Genomic DNA, 14,054 nt, shown 5'->3' with positions numbered 1-14,054 from the left:
GATTGACTCATAACATTTCGTAACCAGTTGTAATCGTGAACTTGATACGACTTTTGCAAAATGGTTTTGTTGTTGTTATTATTTCTGTGTTGAGTGTATTTCTGTCCAGTTGCTTCTCTTCCCACAGCAATATTCCAATTCCGATAAAAACATCTGGCTTGTTGAAACGCACACTCGTACACGCGCTCATTTGTTCATGATATGGAAATGCCACCAAAAATTCGCCTTTTTAGGCACTCTCTCGCACACACTTACAGTCCCATTCATGTTTGGTTCATGATTTTTTTTTCATTTCTCGTTCGTTCACTCTCGTTCCACTGGAATCGCTTACAAAGACAAGAAAAAAAAAACTAAAACAATCCAACTTGACACGACTAAACGCCCAAAGGTAGACTTAAAAATTCAATGAAACAAATCCATTTTTTTTTTACTTTTATTAAATTAGGTTTACATAATAAACGTTAATTTGCTTTTTTGCCTGTGAAATTTTGTATGTTCTATTTTAGTTGTTCAATAAAATGTTAATATCATTAATGTGGTTTCATTTTTTGGTTATATAAAACTAAGGATGTCGCTTGCCGTTTACCACTAATAAAACGGGTTTCATTTTTTTTCGGGAGGGAAGGGGAAGGGGAAAGGGAGCGGTATTGGGCGCGAATTAAAGAAAATTAACTAAACTGCTGATAGAAGAGAAAAAAAAAGTATCAAAATATAATTCGAAACAATGTTCGGTACCATTTTTCAGGTCAAAGGCAATTCAAAAAATCTTCTTTCTTTTCTATCATTTAACAAATTATTTGGGATTTTACTTTTATAACTTCCAACCAACTCTTATAATTTTCACATTTTTTTTTCCTTTATACTTATGAATCGATAAAAATAAAAGTGATCGCTACAGTTTTGGGCGAGGGAAGGAAATGTTATGAATGTAGAAACTGAACTTGATATCCTGACAGAAAAGTCAAAAGTGAATTGGCAATGAAGAATTGAAAAACCAAATTGTTTTGAATAATTTCTAATTTCACACTTTTCCTCGAAAATAAAACCAATGATATTTTATTCCAAAATATACTATACGATCACATTTATTTCTAGCGATTCATTTCATGTTCCATTTCCACTAGTATATTCTCGATGTTGCTCAACAATGAATTATCAGCCAAATCAAAATCATTGATCCATTCATGGATCCATTCATTCTCCGGCTATATTGGATTTTGAAATAGTTGTTTAGTTGATTTTGATTCAGTCGCTATGTGTGTATGAACGATATTGTTTCAGATCAGCTCGGTCTACAAAAGACAATTCTTACATATCTTTTTGTTCGAATTTTCCAGCTTTCGATATATAAAATATTTTTTTTTTTTGTTCTTCATCTCATGTCATCCTTATAGAAATATCTTATTTCATAATAATAGATTCACTGTCTAGGTGTAATAATGTTTTTTTCCACCTTTGAAGAGAGAACTTGACAAAATCCATCCATCGGTGACATTGTCATTGTGAATTATTCTTTTTCTTCTCTTCTCTTGCCACATGTGAATAATTGCAATTTCATGCAATTATTTCATGTGAAAATCAATCGTGTGTATTGTTTTTTGTATAATTTTTTTCTGGGAAATTTTCACCATGTTTTGTTCGCAGCACTTATGAGTTAAATAAATGATTAAATGTTCGCAGGTTGTTATAGATCAGTTATAATTGTATGTCTGTGAAAGCAGTTGTGTGCTGCACACGTCGAATTGTTGATGCTTTTTAGCGTGTCTATTTACATGCAAAGATTCTTCAAAAACTTCATGTTTCAATAATAAATTAGTCGAAAAAAATTGTTAGTGTCTTTAAAAAAAAAATTACAGAAAGACAAAGAAGAAACTTAATACGAGAAATAGAGACAATTTTTCAATACAAACATGCAACGGCATAATATAAAAAAACGATAGCACAAGTTAAAAAGTGGAGCTAAGAGATTGTAAACGGATTTTCTCAATAAAAAAAAAGAAGATTTGCTCTGTTTGTTTCTTTTTTTTTCTCTCTAGATAAACAATTGATACTTTTTAGCATTGAAAAATTGTCCAAAATAAGTTAATAAATTTCTTTTTCTTATTGCCTTATAACCTATATCCTACAGTTAAATAATTTCATACTAATGTTGTTCGTTACAATTTCAATATGTTTTGTGAAAATGTGAAGGCAAACAAGAGAAAGAGAGAAAAAAAACACGCTATTTAGCTCATTAGTTGCCTTAGGTAAAACAAAACGAAAAAGAAAATAATTATAAAAATGAAATAAAAAAAATAAAAAATAATTGCGATAGATAGACAGAAAATAAACAACAATTTAAGAGTTAGAGTTAGAGTGGGGCGGAGGAGCGCAAAGCTTAGATAGGCGGAAGGGCCCATAGGGTGGCGGTTTTATCAGCTGACGTCGATAAGAATGAAAAATCGGTTGGATGCCAACGTCCAGATATCACTTTGTCTGTGTGCTGTGCTACAACCACTGATGGTAATGGCATCGTAAGGTCACCTTGCAAATCGGTCAACACCAATTTATTGTCATATCCGCCGGTGAGCAAGTAGTATGCGGATGGTGAAAACCGTATCGACCTGCAAATGAGATAAAGAACAGATGAATGTGTTAAAAAGTGTTTGATCAATGTAATGTGCGGCTCTTTCGGATCAAATGATTTTACCTTATGTCAGATGAATGCGGTTTGAAGCACTGAATTGGACGATTTCCACGAATATCATACAAAACGCATGAACTGTCCTCGTGACCAGACACTAGCAAACGTCCCGATGGATCAACACAGACTGCAGTTACCGGTGAACCTTGACGCGAACCGGGCACAGTAGCTGGTGTCACTGTATTAACACATCCGCGGGTTCGTAAATCCCAGAAACGAACAGTTTTATCCTATAAAAATACAAAAAAGAAACCATCAATCAATGAAATTCGAACGTAAATCAATTGGGTGCTTCGAAATACCGAAAAAAATTTAAAAACTCACCTGTGAACCAGACACAAACATAGCACCACCCCAGTTATATAAGGTGAGTATGTGTCCGCCGTGGCCGCTGAGTGCTTGGAATGGTGTCGATGTAGCGCAATCTGTAACATAAATTTTACAGTCGCCGGCGCCGCCACTTATCAATAAACTGGTTTTGTTTGTGCTATCCTCGAGGAAGCAAAGATCACGAACGGTACCATCATGCATTGTCAATTCGATCTCTTTGCCCTCCAATTGCTTTTGTACTTCATTGTAGCGCATCAATTTTACGGTCTTGTCATTGGATCCGGTCGCAACTAAATCACCCTGTGGTGACCATGCCATACAATAAATTGAGCCTTTGTGATGTTTTGTTCGCTTGAACAGCACAGTCGGCTGATACGTCGTGTGCTCCTCTCTGTGTATGAAAATAACGCACATTTTAATATTTAGTTTAGGAATTTGCAACTTTATTTTTTTTATTCAACACACAAAATCTACTTTTGAATGATGGTGTGATGGACGTCTGAGAATAAAAAGAAAATGACATACAGATCATTCTTTTATTGGTTTTAACCGATAAAAGACGAGTTATTTTCTTTCTCTACATAATTTAACCGAATAATAGAAATATTGCAAAATCATTTCCACTCAATGGAGAAATGTGGAACAGAAAGCATCTCGATGTTCTACTTAAATTGTCCTATTTTTATTCTCAGTTGGTGTTTTTTTTTCCTTCATTTTTGCATACAAACAGAAAAACACGTTTCTATTTGAACATGATGCAATACATTCGTTTGAGACATATCACTTATATGTAAGATGTGTGTAACACAAGCAACGAACAATTTGTTCGGTGATGAATGATGGGAAATGCTACACATTCACAATGTTTAAAGCATCAATGAGATATTATTACAATATACTTGATCCGAAATATTGATGATTCGCAGATACAAATGAATGAATGTATGAATGTCGTCGTCAGCAGCAAACAAAAATGACTTTGACTTTTTTTCTTCAAATTTTGACGTACATTTTACAACAATTTTCGACATACAATTGTTTATTTTAAATTCCAAATTTTTTTGCCAGTACTTCATTTTAATTACATGCACAATGTGAGTCGTATGTTTATTTGTGAGCTTTTGATTTGTGAGTCGGTTCAAGTGCAAAGAAAAACTGTGTGCCATTGCCAATAAATACTCAACAGCTAAATTCTGATATGGAAAAAGTGTTAAATTTTGGATGTTTGATCAAAATTTGAACCAAACGTTAAACAATTTGTCTACTTTTGAATCAATTGTGTTGATGAACTCAAAGGTAAACTGGTGCATTTTGATTTGCCAATTCAGTATGATTGTGATTCATGGTGCTCATGCAATTTGAAATTGAAAAACATATAGAGAATAGCTAAGCGAACCGATGAACTGATGCAGTCGAAATGAAATAGAGAGACAGATAAAAGAGTGCGAGAGTATATAACTCAAGCAAATGAACTAACCTCAGTGAATCCAGCATACTAAGGAGTATACAATGTTTTTTGTTTCAGAAAAAAAAAATTTAGTGATTCGATTGGATTTGTTCGAATTTGGTATTCATTTTATTTAATTCGTAATTATTATGTTCATGTAAGTGCGGAGGAGGGGGAGGAGGTACATGAAAAGAAACGAGAATGTAAATATTTATATTAGAATTAGTATTGGTGTGTGTGTGATTTCGAAAAAAGAAGCGTTTTACTGTCATAAAAGAGATGAATTGTTTTCCGTGTTGTGTGTGTGTGTGTGTGTGTTTGTATGAGGGAACTAAAGAAGAAGCCCGAAAAGAATAAATGATACAAAAGAGTGCCGTTAATTAAGTAAACGGCCGAGTGTTGTTGTTGTTGTTTTTATGCTGTTTAGAACTGGATTGAAAAGACGGAATTCTCTTCGTCATGTGAAGAAGCATTGAAACGCTTTTAACTGCTTATTATGGATCTATGCGCGGAATCGTTGCTCGACGACTGACGATTGCGTGAGTTACTGGCTTTGTTGCACATTTCATTATTATTATGCTGCATACAAGAAACCGGGCGGGCATAAATGATATAATTAACGATGTGAGTGTTCATTTTTGCTGTTGTTTTGTTGACGAAACAACCAACAAACGAGTTGTCAGCTCAATGCTCGTGAGGAGCGCCACTCATTCGTTCTTTTAGTTTAAAATTAATTACAACATTTTATGTTCTAATTAATGGCAGTCATATCAAAATTGTTGGTTTGGCAATCTGACAACTAAAAATCTCTTCTTGCTTGCGATTTGAAATGTATGAGCGTGTGTATGTGTGATTTGGTCTACACAACATGGAATGTGTTGCTTAAAAATTTGGGTCATAGACCAAACTTTTCGCTTAGTCGTGAAATATGCGTTGAAATAAGCGTAAAATATAGAACAAAACCAAAATTGTATGAAATACAATCGAGCTCATCGTCAAAAGAATTTCCATTTTGTTCGGAAAGAAGAAAAAAACGAGACAAACAATTACACCGTTATCAGCTAAATCTTTAGTCATTCGTTTGTGTTTCACTAGATGAGATGGCTCATCCCATTGAAAGACGAGAAAAAAAAAACGAAAATCTTTTCGACTCTGGAATATAATGGTACGCGCGTGAAACTACCAAAAAAATTGGTCGAAAGTGGTAAGAGAATGTTTCAACATGATTATTAACTTGCTTTCGGGTGATTGTGGAAAAATTGGCCTGAAAATTTCTTGACAATGCCGATGATGCACGCATGATGAAAAATTAATCGCACGCAATGGCTTATAGCACGTGTCTGGATTTGAACTTATTTGATCCGTTTCAGTATTTTCGACATGGGTGTGAACCGAACATCAATTGCATTATTATCATCAAAATAAACGTTCGCGGCATCTGTCATGGCAACGTCGATTAGCCGTCGAACTTGTACACATTATATTGTGCTTTGTGTCTGCTATTACAAAATCGTTACAATAAACTGGACATGACTAATGGTCATTTCAAGTTCGTCGTCATCTTACAAACACACATCCACACTAGAGTTGAATTCACCGTTCTCCAACATTCGCATTTTTCACTGCGTGCGTGCTCGTGATTCATCAAGAAGTTTTCCAAGCCAATTAAATTAGATCGCTTCATGCGTTACAAAACTTGAATATCTATGAAAAAAAAAGATTTTATAACGATTTTTTAATCTTCATAATTTCTTCAACGAAAAGAAGCCTGAACTGATGAAAATGATCACCAGCTGCTCATACACACACAAACACAAATGCTAATCTCTATACGATCACGCGCATTATTATTGATTGCCATTCTGTTGCTGTAGTTCGATCTATTCTAATGTTAATGTAAATTGTCAGACAGTATTAATGGGTGCCGCTGTTTCATTGTAACACCTTATCTCATCTCCAATTTTCTTCTTCTCTATTTTATCCCATATTCTGTGCGTCACTCAAGAATTATAAGAAGAAGCAAAAAAAAAACAAGCTACCCATTGGAATGTTGTGTTGAGTTTGTGCAATTAATAACGATTGTTACACGAGATCAATCAACGGATCTATAAATTGTGGCGGCAACTATTCGCGATTAGGTTACTAGAATTAGGTTAAATCTTTCTGCGCGCATGAATATTTTGGCACAGGTCGCCGCCTTCTCTTGTGCCAAGATCGCTTAACAGTCGTCGTACATATATTGAGCGGGCACTATCGATGCGTTCATTTGTGGGAGTGCGATTGGGTAAATGACAATGTTTGTGTTCAATATGTGTACGATGACAGCTTTGAGCATTCAAAGCGTAGAGGCGTCTTGGCGTCTTACGTCAAACCTTTCCCATGTATTTGTATACGAAGAAAGCGACGTTGCCTGCGCGATAAACAAAAAAAAACCTCATCGTGAACTCATGGTGAAATGGAGAAAACACATTTCTTCACCGTTTTATGAGTGAAGTATTCGAAAAGTTGCCCATTTCTTCCTGTTCTCTTTTCAATGAATCACGAAGCTATTGGATTATTTACCTGATTTCTGAAAGTGATGGATATTCACATATCCGGAATGTTTTCGAATTTGAGCCAACCGAATAGACACGTCCACTGGGATGGAATTCGGCACAACGAACCGCTTGCACATCTTCCAATGTTGTGACAGCTACAAAGCGTGGTCGACTCGGATCATTTTGATGATGAATCTGGAGTTGGGAGAGAGATAGAGAGAGAGAAAAAAAGGAGAAATTCGTTAATTAAAATCACAAAAAATACTTTTTTTTCGTTTTTGCTTTCGTTTGCAAAGTACAAAGAGTCATCATTGCTTTTTGAGTTGTGTTTCCCGTTTAGTTAACATAAAATGCATCAAAAGATATTCTTTGTTCAACATCTGAAATAAATTGAAAATATTTTCACCAACCAGATAATAGTAAAAACCGAAATTTCCCCGCATTCGTTCATCGAGGGATTTTTATTTGGTTTGCAACTGTTTTTTTTTCTCGGTCGATTCACAAGATTTCAATGGAATGAAAACAAAAACACGTAACGAGCATGAGCCAACCATGCAAAAGTTTACGCATTTCTGTGTTGATTTTCCACGTTGCTACAAAACAATGCAACATTTGAAAAGCGAAATTTTCACGCATTCCGTGTACATGCGAAAAGAATTCTCAAACCGGGGCGAAATTGCTTTTGAATGCGATGCAAAACGTACGTTTTTGTTTTCGTATTTTACAAGAATGGTAAAAATGAATCGCTCGCTTGCACCTTCTAGCCATAAATTTGTTTTGATTTTGATTTTGTTAATTTTACGCTTTGCATTGTACCAAAAGAAAATGCGCGAATATTATTTCTTTCAATATCAATGATAATTTTCAGTTCGCTCGAAGAAGAAAATAACAATAAATTTCTGCGAAAACAGTTGAAATCGCTGAAGTATAAATTTCATTGATGAATTGAGTTATTAAAAAATACGCAATGATTTTAAGCGTGCCGTTTGTAGCTGTCAAGTGTGATTGAACCAAAGCTGAGTGAATGGCATGAATAAACACTTTCAATGGCAGCGCATACAAAACGAAGACAACTGCTTCGCAGTAGTCCCGCTGAACGATGACGGCAGCCATTTGAAAATAATACCACTTTGAAATAAAATACCAATCAAAATGCTGATTAATTATTGAACACCGTCCATTGGAAACGCTCAAAATAAAAAACTCACATCTCTCAATTAATTTTCCATTTTTATCAACGCTGAAAAAAAACCAATTTGATTTTGAATTGTATCTGAGTGGTGTCGATCACTATTTTAAAATGCAATTTCGATCATAATCAAATGTGCCTTTTTAATAGCGCATTGCCACTGTCAATTTCCATCTCTTCACTCGCGAAAGACAATAAAATCATGTCCATAATTTTTTTTGCTTTTTATTACTCAATCCCTCAGTTCGACAATCATGACGACGTCCATTATACATGGACATCGCAGATGGTGTGTTTTGTGTTCAATATGGGAAAATGCGCGTCATAAAGTGAAAACGCGAGAGAGATAGAGAGAGGTAGAGAGAGAGCATCACCGTGATTGAATGAGAAAGATAAGCACTGACGGGCAGCGAGAAAAAAAAGAGAAATGCCAAATCACCCATTTATTATTTTCGCTTAAGATGTGTTGATCGCGATTGAATAAAACTTATCAATTTACAATAAACACATCGCGCATACGCGATATATTTCCAGTCTGCACGCATTGTAAATGTTCAGATTTAACGATTCATACGGTAATCAATGGTGAAATTTGATCGTTTGTTTCCGCTCTTCATCTGCAGACATTTTTTTTTTCTGCCTGTCGGAATTTCGATCATTTGCACTTTATATTTATTGGATGGAACAGAAACGAAATGAAATTTGAAAAAAAACAAATTCAAGATTTTATCGAGTTTATCTCAATGTGAGTGGGTCTCAATGACCAGTTCGATTTTTGTATTGTTGGCAATATTTTAGATTAACAATGGCAACTAAAGTCATCAACAATTTAGTGGCTTGCATGCATCCATATGGTAGCAACAAATCGACTCGTAACAGCCAATGATAGGCTCTCTTTCGCTCAAAAATCTCAATTACCAACGAGAACAGAAGAAACAACGGAAACATTCCAAATGGAATAAATCAAACGAAAAACTCGTTTCGACCTGAGCCAATTGTGCAAAAAATGGTACATTGCTGCTGTCGTAAATGGCAAAACAAAAAATGTATCATTTGGAGCATCGGTTCAATTAACCAGCAGTAACCAAGTGATCATTTTAATTGCAATTTGGTTCCATTTTCTAGGCTTGTATCAGTTTTGGTCTCGTAAAAATCAAGATGTGAAATTGAGAATCGTGACCGAATTTCATTTGTTGTTCTTTCGACGAAATCCACAAATTGTTGTGTCGCACAATTTGATACCGTTTTGCAGTCCAATGCAAGACAACAACTAGAAGAAAAAAAACTATGAATCACGCAAAGAATGAAACAGACAAGAAAAATCTCATTTGTCGCTTTCTAATTGCAATAATAATAATTCATTTTTCTTCAGTCGTCGTTGAGTGTATGTGTGTGCAGCGCTGCTTTGCTTACATCAATTCTTCAACACTCGGACCAGAATGGAAGAAAAACGGTTCTTTTCGTTAATACCATTTTGGTTTTGTTTTGTTGTGTTTTTCTGTGTATCTTTCGCTTTTTTCATATTCACGCTATCCGATTCAAATGGTATTCTGTTTCTTCTAGCCCATGGTAGAAAATAGTGCAATTTATAATTTAGCGTAGTTTTAATGACGAAATAATGTTGTCTTCATAACATAATTACGATCAGATGACATCTCACGAAGGCACAAATTACTAACGATGAGAATTACTGAAAATGTACACGTTTTTTGTTTCTTCTGCTGTTTGTTGTTCCCAACGAAGCAGCGAAATGTAAAGCAAGAGGTAGAAGAAGAGTGAGTTTCTCTCGATTTATTTCCCAATTCAATGCTGAACACCATTCTGACCGCGAGGCTGGAAATTACTTTTAAATCCAAATTATAGCCTTAAACAAATAAAAAACTGTATTTTCAACTTCCGGTTTTTAGCACTCGCGTGTCGAAGACCAACCAATGTCGGTTGATTCCCTTTCAAATGCAATGCAAAACCACAACGATAAGGATGCACTGAATTGTGCATTGAAAGCATGCAACATTGTATGGCTTGCATCGGATAACGTGAGTTATCTTGATTTGCAAATCACACACACACACCATTCAATTGCAATTAAATCATAACATTTTCCACTCGATTGACTTATCAACAGAGCTGAAAATGATTGTAATCGATCTGTGATTTGCGTTCATTCTAACACAAAATGGATTGCATTCCACGCAAACCATCCAATTAATGGAGTGTTCGATGTAACGAAAACCCAAAAAATATGAAACCGAAACCATGTCGCGTGTATAAACAATGCAATTTGGTTTGGTTTTGCGTTGCTCACCGGATCACACACTTCGATCTTCTTCTTTTTCTTATGTAATTGAACTGTTCGTGTTGTTTGCATTGTTTACGCATAGCTCGTGCTCTCGATTCAAATTTTTGAACGGACTGCGAAAAACAACATAGCTAAGGAGCTGCCAAACGTGAAGATATTTCGCCGATTATTGTTAGCGTGTGTACGAATTTACACATTCTTGAAGTTTTACTTCTGTGTTATTCGTTTCTCTCATCGGTTCCCAAGATCTCTTTGTTTTACGTAATAATAATGAAAAAAAAAACAGAAACAAAACGCTTTTCATCAGCGTTGAAAACATCTGCGCGAGCAGCCAAAACGACACTTTTTCTACACATCACATCAGTTTTGTGGCATTATTTGGGTTGTGTGTTGCAAAGTGTCGAGTCAGCCCAAAACATTGAAACGAATTTAACAAAATTACCAAAATAGAAATGAAACGAAAGAAGAAAAAAAGATGTGCAAAAATGAATCTGGACCAAATAAGACGAGTGAGTGAGAGAGAGAGAAAGAGAGAGAGAAAAACGTAAAAATAAAACCGTCAAACAAACACTCAAATAAGGTAATGAGATATGTGGCGGTAAAGTATTTCCAGGTTAATGATGCTTTGTTATGATTTCATTTCGAACCTGCTCATGCTAGCCCGTTTACGCATATTTTGCCAGTGATTCTGTTTCTTTCTTTCTTTTTTCACATTGTTGCTAACATCCATACACTTTCATGAGTCATATGAACAAACCGACGAGAGAGAGAAAGAGAGAGAGAGAGATAGAAGACGCAAAGTCCACGGGAAATTCTCCATAATTTTGGTTTTGTCATATTCCATGGCATGGAACGTGTAACTTGAACTGGTTGGTATAGTTTGGTCGGTAGAAGATAATGTTCTGTTGTTGGTCGCGGTTGTTTATTTCGCGCGTTGGATCCCTATTTGCGTTTACTTGCACGCTGGAATTAATTTTTATTGTTTCAATCGTATGATGTGTGATTGGTGTTAGCCATCATATTGTTCATCATTTTATGACCACACAGTATTAAGAAATGCATGGCAGACAAAATGAAGAGAGAGAGAAACAAACGGTGCCAAAATATATCGTGCTATTCCGGATCTGTTTCATCTTTCTCTTTTGGCTAATGAAGACAAGCATCGTCTTAATGGTGCATTGTGCGAGCTCAGTCAACAAACTAAATGGCATGGCCGTATGTATATCGAAAGCAGATCAATTGTCAGCGTTCGTTTTAAGTTACGTAAAATACTGGATTAAACGAAACAATATTGCCAGAGAGAGATGTATGGCATTGCGACGATATTCACAAACAATCAATTCGATAAACGATGGTCATATGCATTGGCGCTTAACGGACGCGCGAGCGCTCGCACAACCACACACCTCAAATTCGCACCAATCTCAATTGAATGGAAATGAAGGCGAAAACAACTAAATCAATAAAAATAATTTTACGTAATTTTCAGCGAAAAAAAACCGAGAATACTATACGCCAAACGAAACGAGAAGCGAAGAAAACCGACGAAGAAAAAGAAAAGAAATAAAATACGCAAGCGCAAAAAAAAATCCAAGTGACAAACAAATGAAATGAAAATTGGTTTTTACTAGAAACACAAGAGAGACATTCAAATGATACGCATTGTGAAATGTGGTGTGACATTCACTTTTAAAGATATATTTAGTTCATTTAGAGCTTAATTTGTCCCCGGCATGTTAAATACACTTTTAAAATGCAAAGATTTAATTTCTTTTCCGTTTCTTTTCATTCCACACTCGCTTTGCGATGGTGATGATGATGAGAGATATGCATCATTTTGTCTAATTCGGTTTCTTTTTTTCGGCTAAAGTGTTTCACTGTGACATGAGGTTAAATGCTATTTTGCATCTACATGAAAAATTAGTTCATTTTTTGTTGGATGTTCGGTTTCGAGTCTTTTGAAAATCCATGCGAAAAAGTATGAAATATCAAAATTTGCATGCAATATGCTATTCAAACTCTATTTTTAATCATCGAAAACGTCTTTATTTTCCAATCATCACCTGAACGAGGTCAACTTTAATTCAATACAATTGGAATGGGTCAAACACTCAGAATGGCTCCGCGCTTCTTGCCAGCGATAGACAGAGCGCCGCGCACACAAAAGATGCGGCTACCAATGCGAGATAAGCGAAAATTGAAATCACAACAACCGCATGAATAAATGATCCGAACAAAACAGTTGGCGTTAAGCGGAATTTGAAAAGTGAAATTTTATTCGATTTACTGTTGGTTTTATTTCATTCGAAAGGAATATGGCTCAAATACGAAACGAAATTAAGTCACTTTTACAAACAGAGACAGCAAAATCAATTTAACATCAATATTAAGAGATGGATCCATCGATGGCTCACATCATCACAGCGTTGTTTGGAATTCCGGTTGATCACTTTTAATGATTTTTAATGGAAGGCAATTTTCTGAAGCGTCTAAGTGCTAACCACATGAACAATGGTCATTTGGTAGTAATTGTTTTGTGTGAATGAGTATTGTGGACGCGCATCGAAGAATGGAAAATTTCGTGCAACTTTTCCTTCTATTCGCTTCTAGCGAGCCCATTGATTCAGCGAGAGAGTGGTTTTGATTATCGAGTACGGCCAACTTTGTTTTTTTTTTTTAGATGGAAACGTTTAGACATACAACTTTTATTCTTTGTAATTTTGCAAAACGCAATTTCTCTTTCCGATGCAATTCAATTTTATGCAATGCGCAGGTGAGCGCGCGAGTGGCGCGTTAGAGCGAACATGCATTGATGGCACTTGCCGAACAACCAAAAGACTCGAGAGCTAGGTAAATCGAAGTGGATCTCAAGTTGAAATGGTGAGACTGTAATGTGCACAGTGTACAAACAATTGAAAGCATTCTCGCATTTCTCCCTTTCTTTCTGAACCTTTTACACGTTACTACATCTGAACTGAGCGAAAAATCTTGAGACGTATGTTTGTTCACTCATTCGCGCTGATGCGCACACATACACACACAATTTTATTAGTCTCTCTATTTCGCTGCGTGATTAAATTTCTCAAATTCGCCTGGGTAACTTTCTTCTCTGAACTTTATGCAATCTTGCTTTTTCCAGTGCAACTCTTAGTACATATATGTCGAAGAAGAAGAAGAAGAAGACGACGACGACGATGAAGAGAAAAAAATTGAAGCACATTGAATGTGGTGTGTGGCGGTGGAGAGAAGTAGAAGAAATTATGTTACAATGCATATTTTTGAAGTGAAAGTTTCCACACAAGATAAGAGCACCCGCCGTGCACCGATTATTCATACGGTGGTTTTGTACTTTGGCATCAACAGCAACAGTATCAACTACTTCTTTTCTTTCTTCATTTTTTCACTTCTGCCACATATCTGAGCATGATGACGGGCTGTCAGTTGTAGACATTTATCTCTTGGTTTTTTGGTGTTTTTTTTTCTGCTTCAAACCTCTTTTCTGTTTCGTTTGTGCTATTGTCTATTATGACTTAATTTATGGAAATTTCCCCGCTGAATTGATTTATTAA

General features: G+C 35.6%; 1 protein-coding gene across 8 annotated transcripts in view; it reads right to left on the bottom strand.

Annotated features, from left to right (window-relative positions):
- Nucleotides 1-637: 637 nt before the first annotated feature.
- The window catches only part of LOC129576603 (WD repeat-containing protein 47), an 83,366-nt gene continuing 69,949 nt past the window's right edge, over nt 638-14,054 (bottom strand). For 4 of the 8 annotated variants that reach the window (XM_055461894.1, XM_055461895.1, XM_055461891.1 and 1 more), the window contains 5 exons: nt 7,023-7,192; nt 4,491-4,508; nt 3,008-3,404; nt 2,690-2,913; nt 638-2,603 (listed from right to left, as the gene is read on the bottom strand). In XM_055461894.1, the coding sequence (XP_055317869.1) occupies nt 2,378-2,603; nt 2,690-2,913; nt 3,008-3,404; nt 4,491-4,508; nt 7,023-7,192 (1,035 nt within the window). In that variant the 3' untranslated portion in view covers nt 638-2,377. The remainder of the gene's footprint in view (nt 2,604-2,689; nt 2,914-3,007; nt 3,405-4,490; nt 4,509-7,022; nt 7,193-14,054) is intronic. The other 4 variants (XM_055461892.1, XM_055461897.1, XM_055461896.1 and 1 more) reach the window with 1 other exon arrangement.

Source organism: Sitodiplosis mosellana, unplaced genomic scaffold (genome assembly GCF_009176505.1).
Source record: "Sitodiplosis mosellana isolate CC-2019 unplaced genomic scaffold, AAFC_SMos_1.0 Smas_scaffold_6191, whole genome shotgun sequence".
Taxonomy (NCBI): Eukaryota; Metazoa; Arthropoda; class Insecta; order Diptera; family Cecidomyiidae; genus Sitodiplosis; species Sitodiplosis mosellana.
This window is presented reverse-complemented; position numbering and strand designations above follow the sequence as displayed.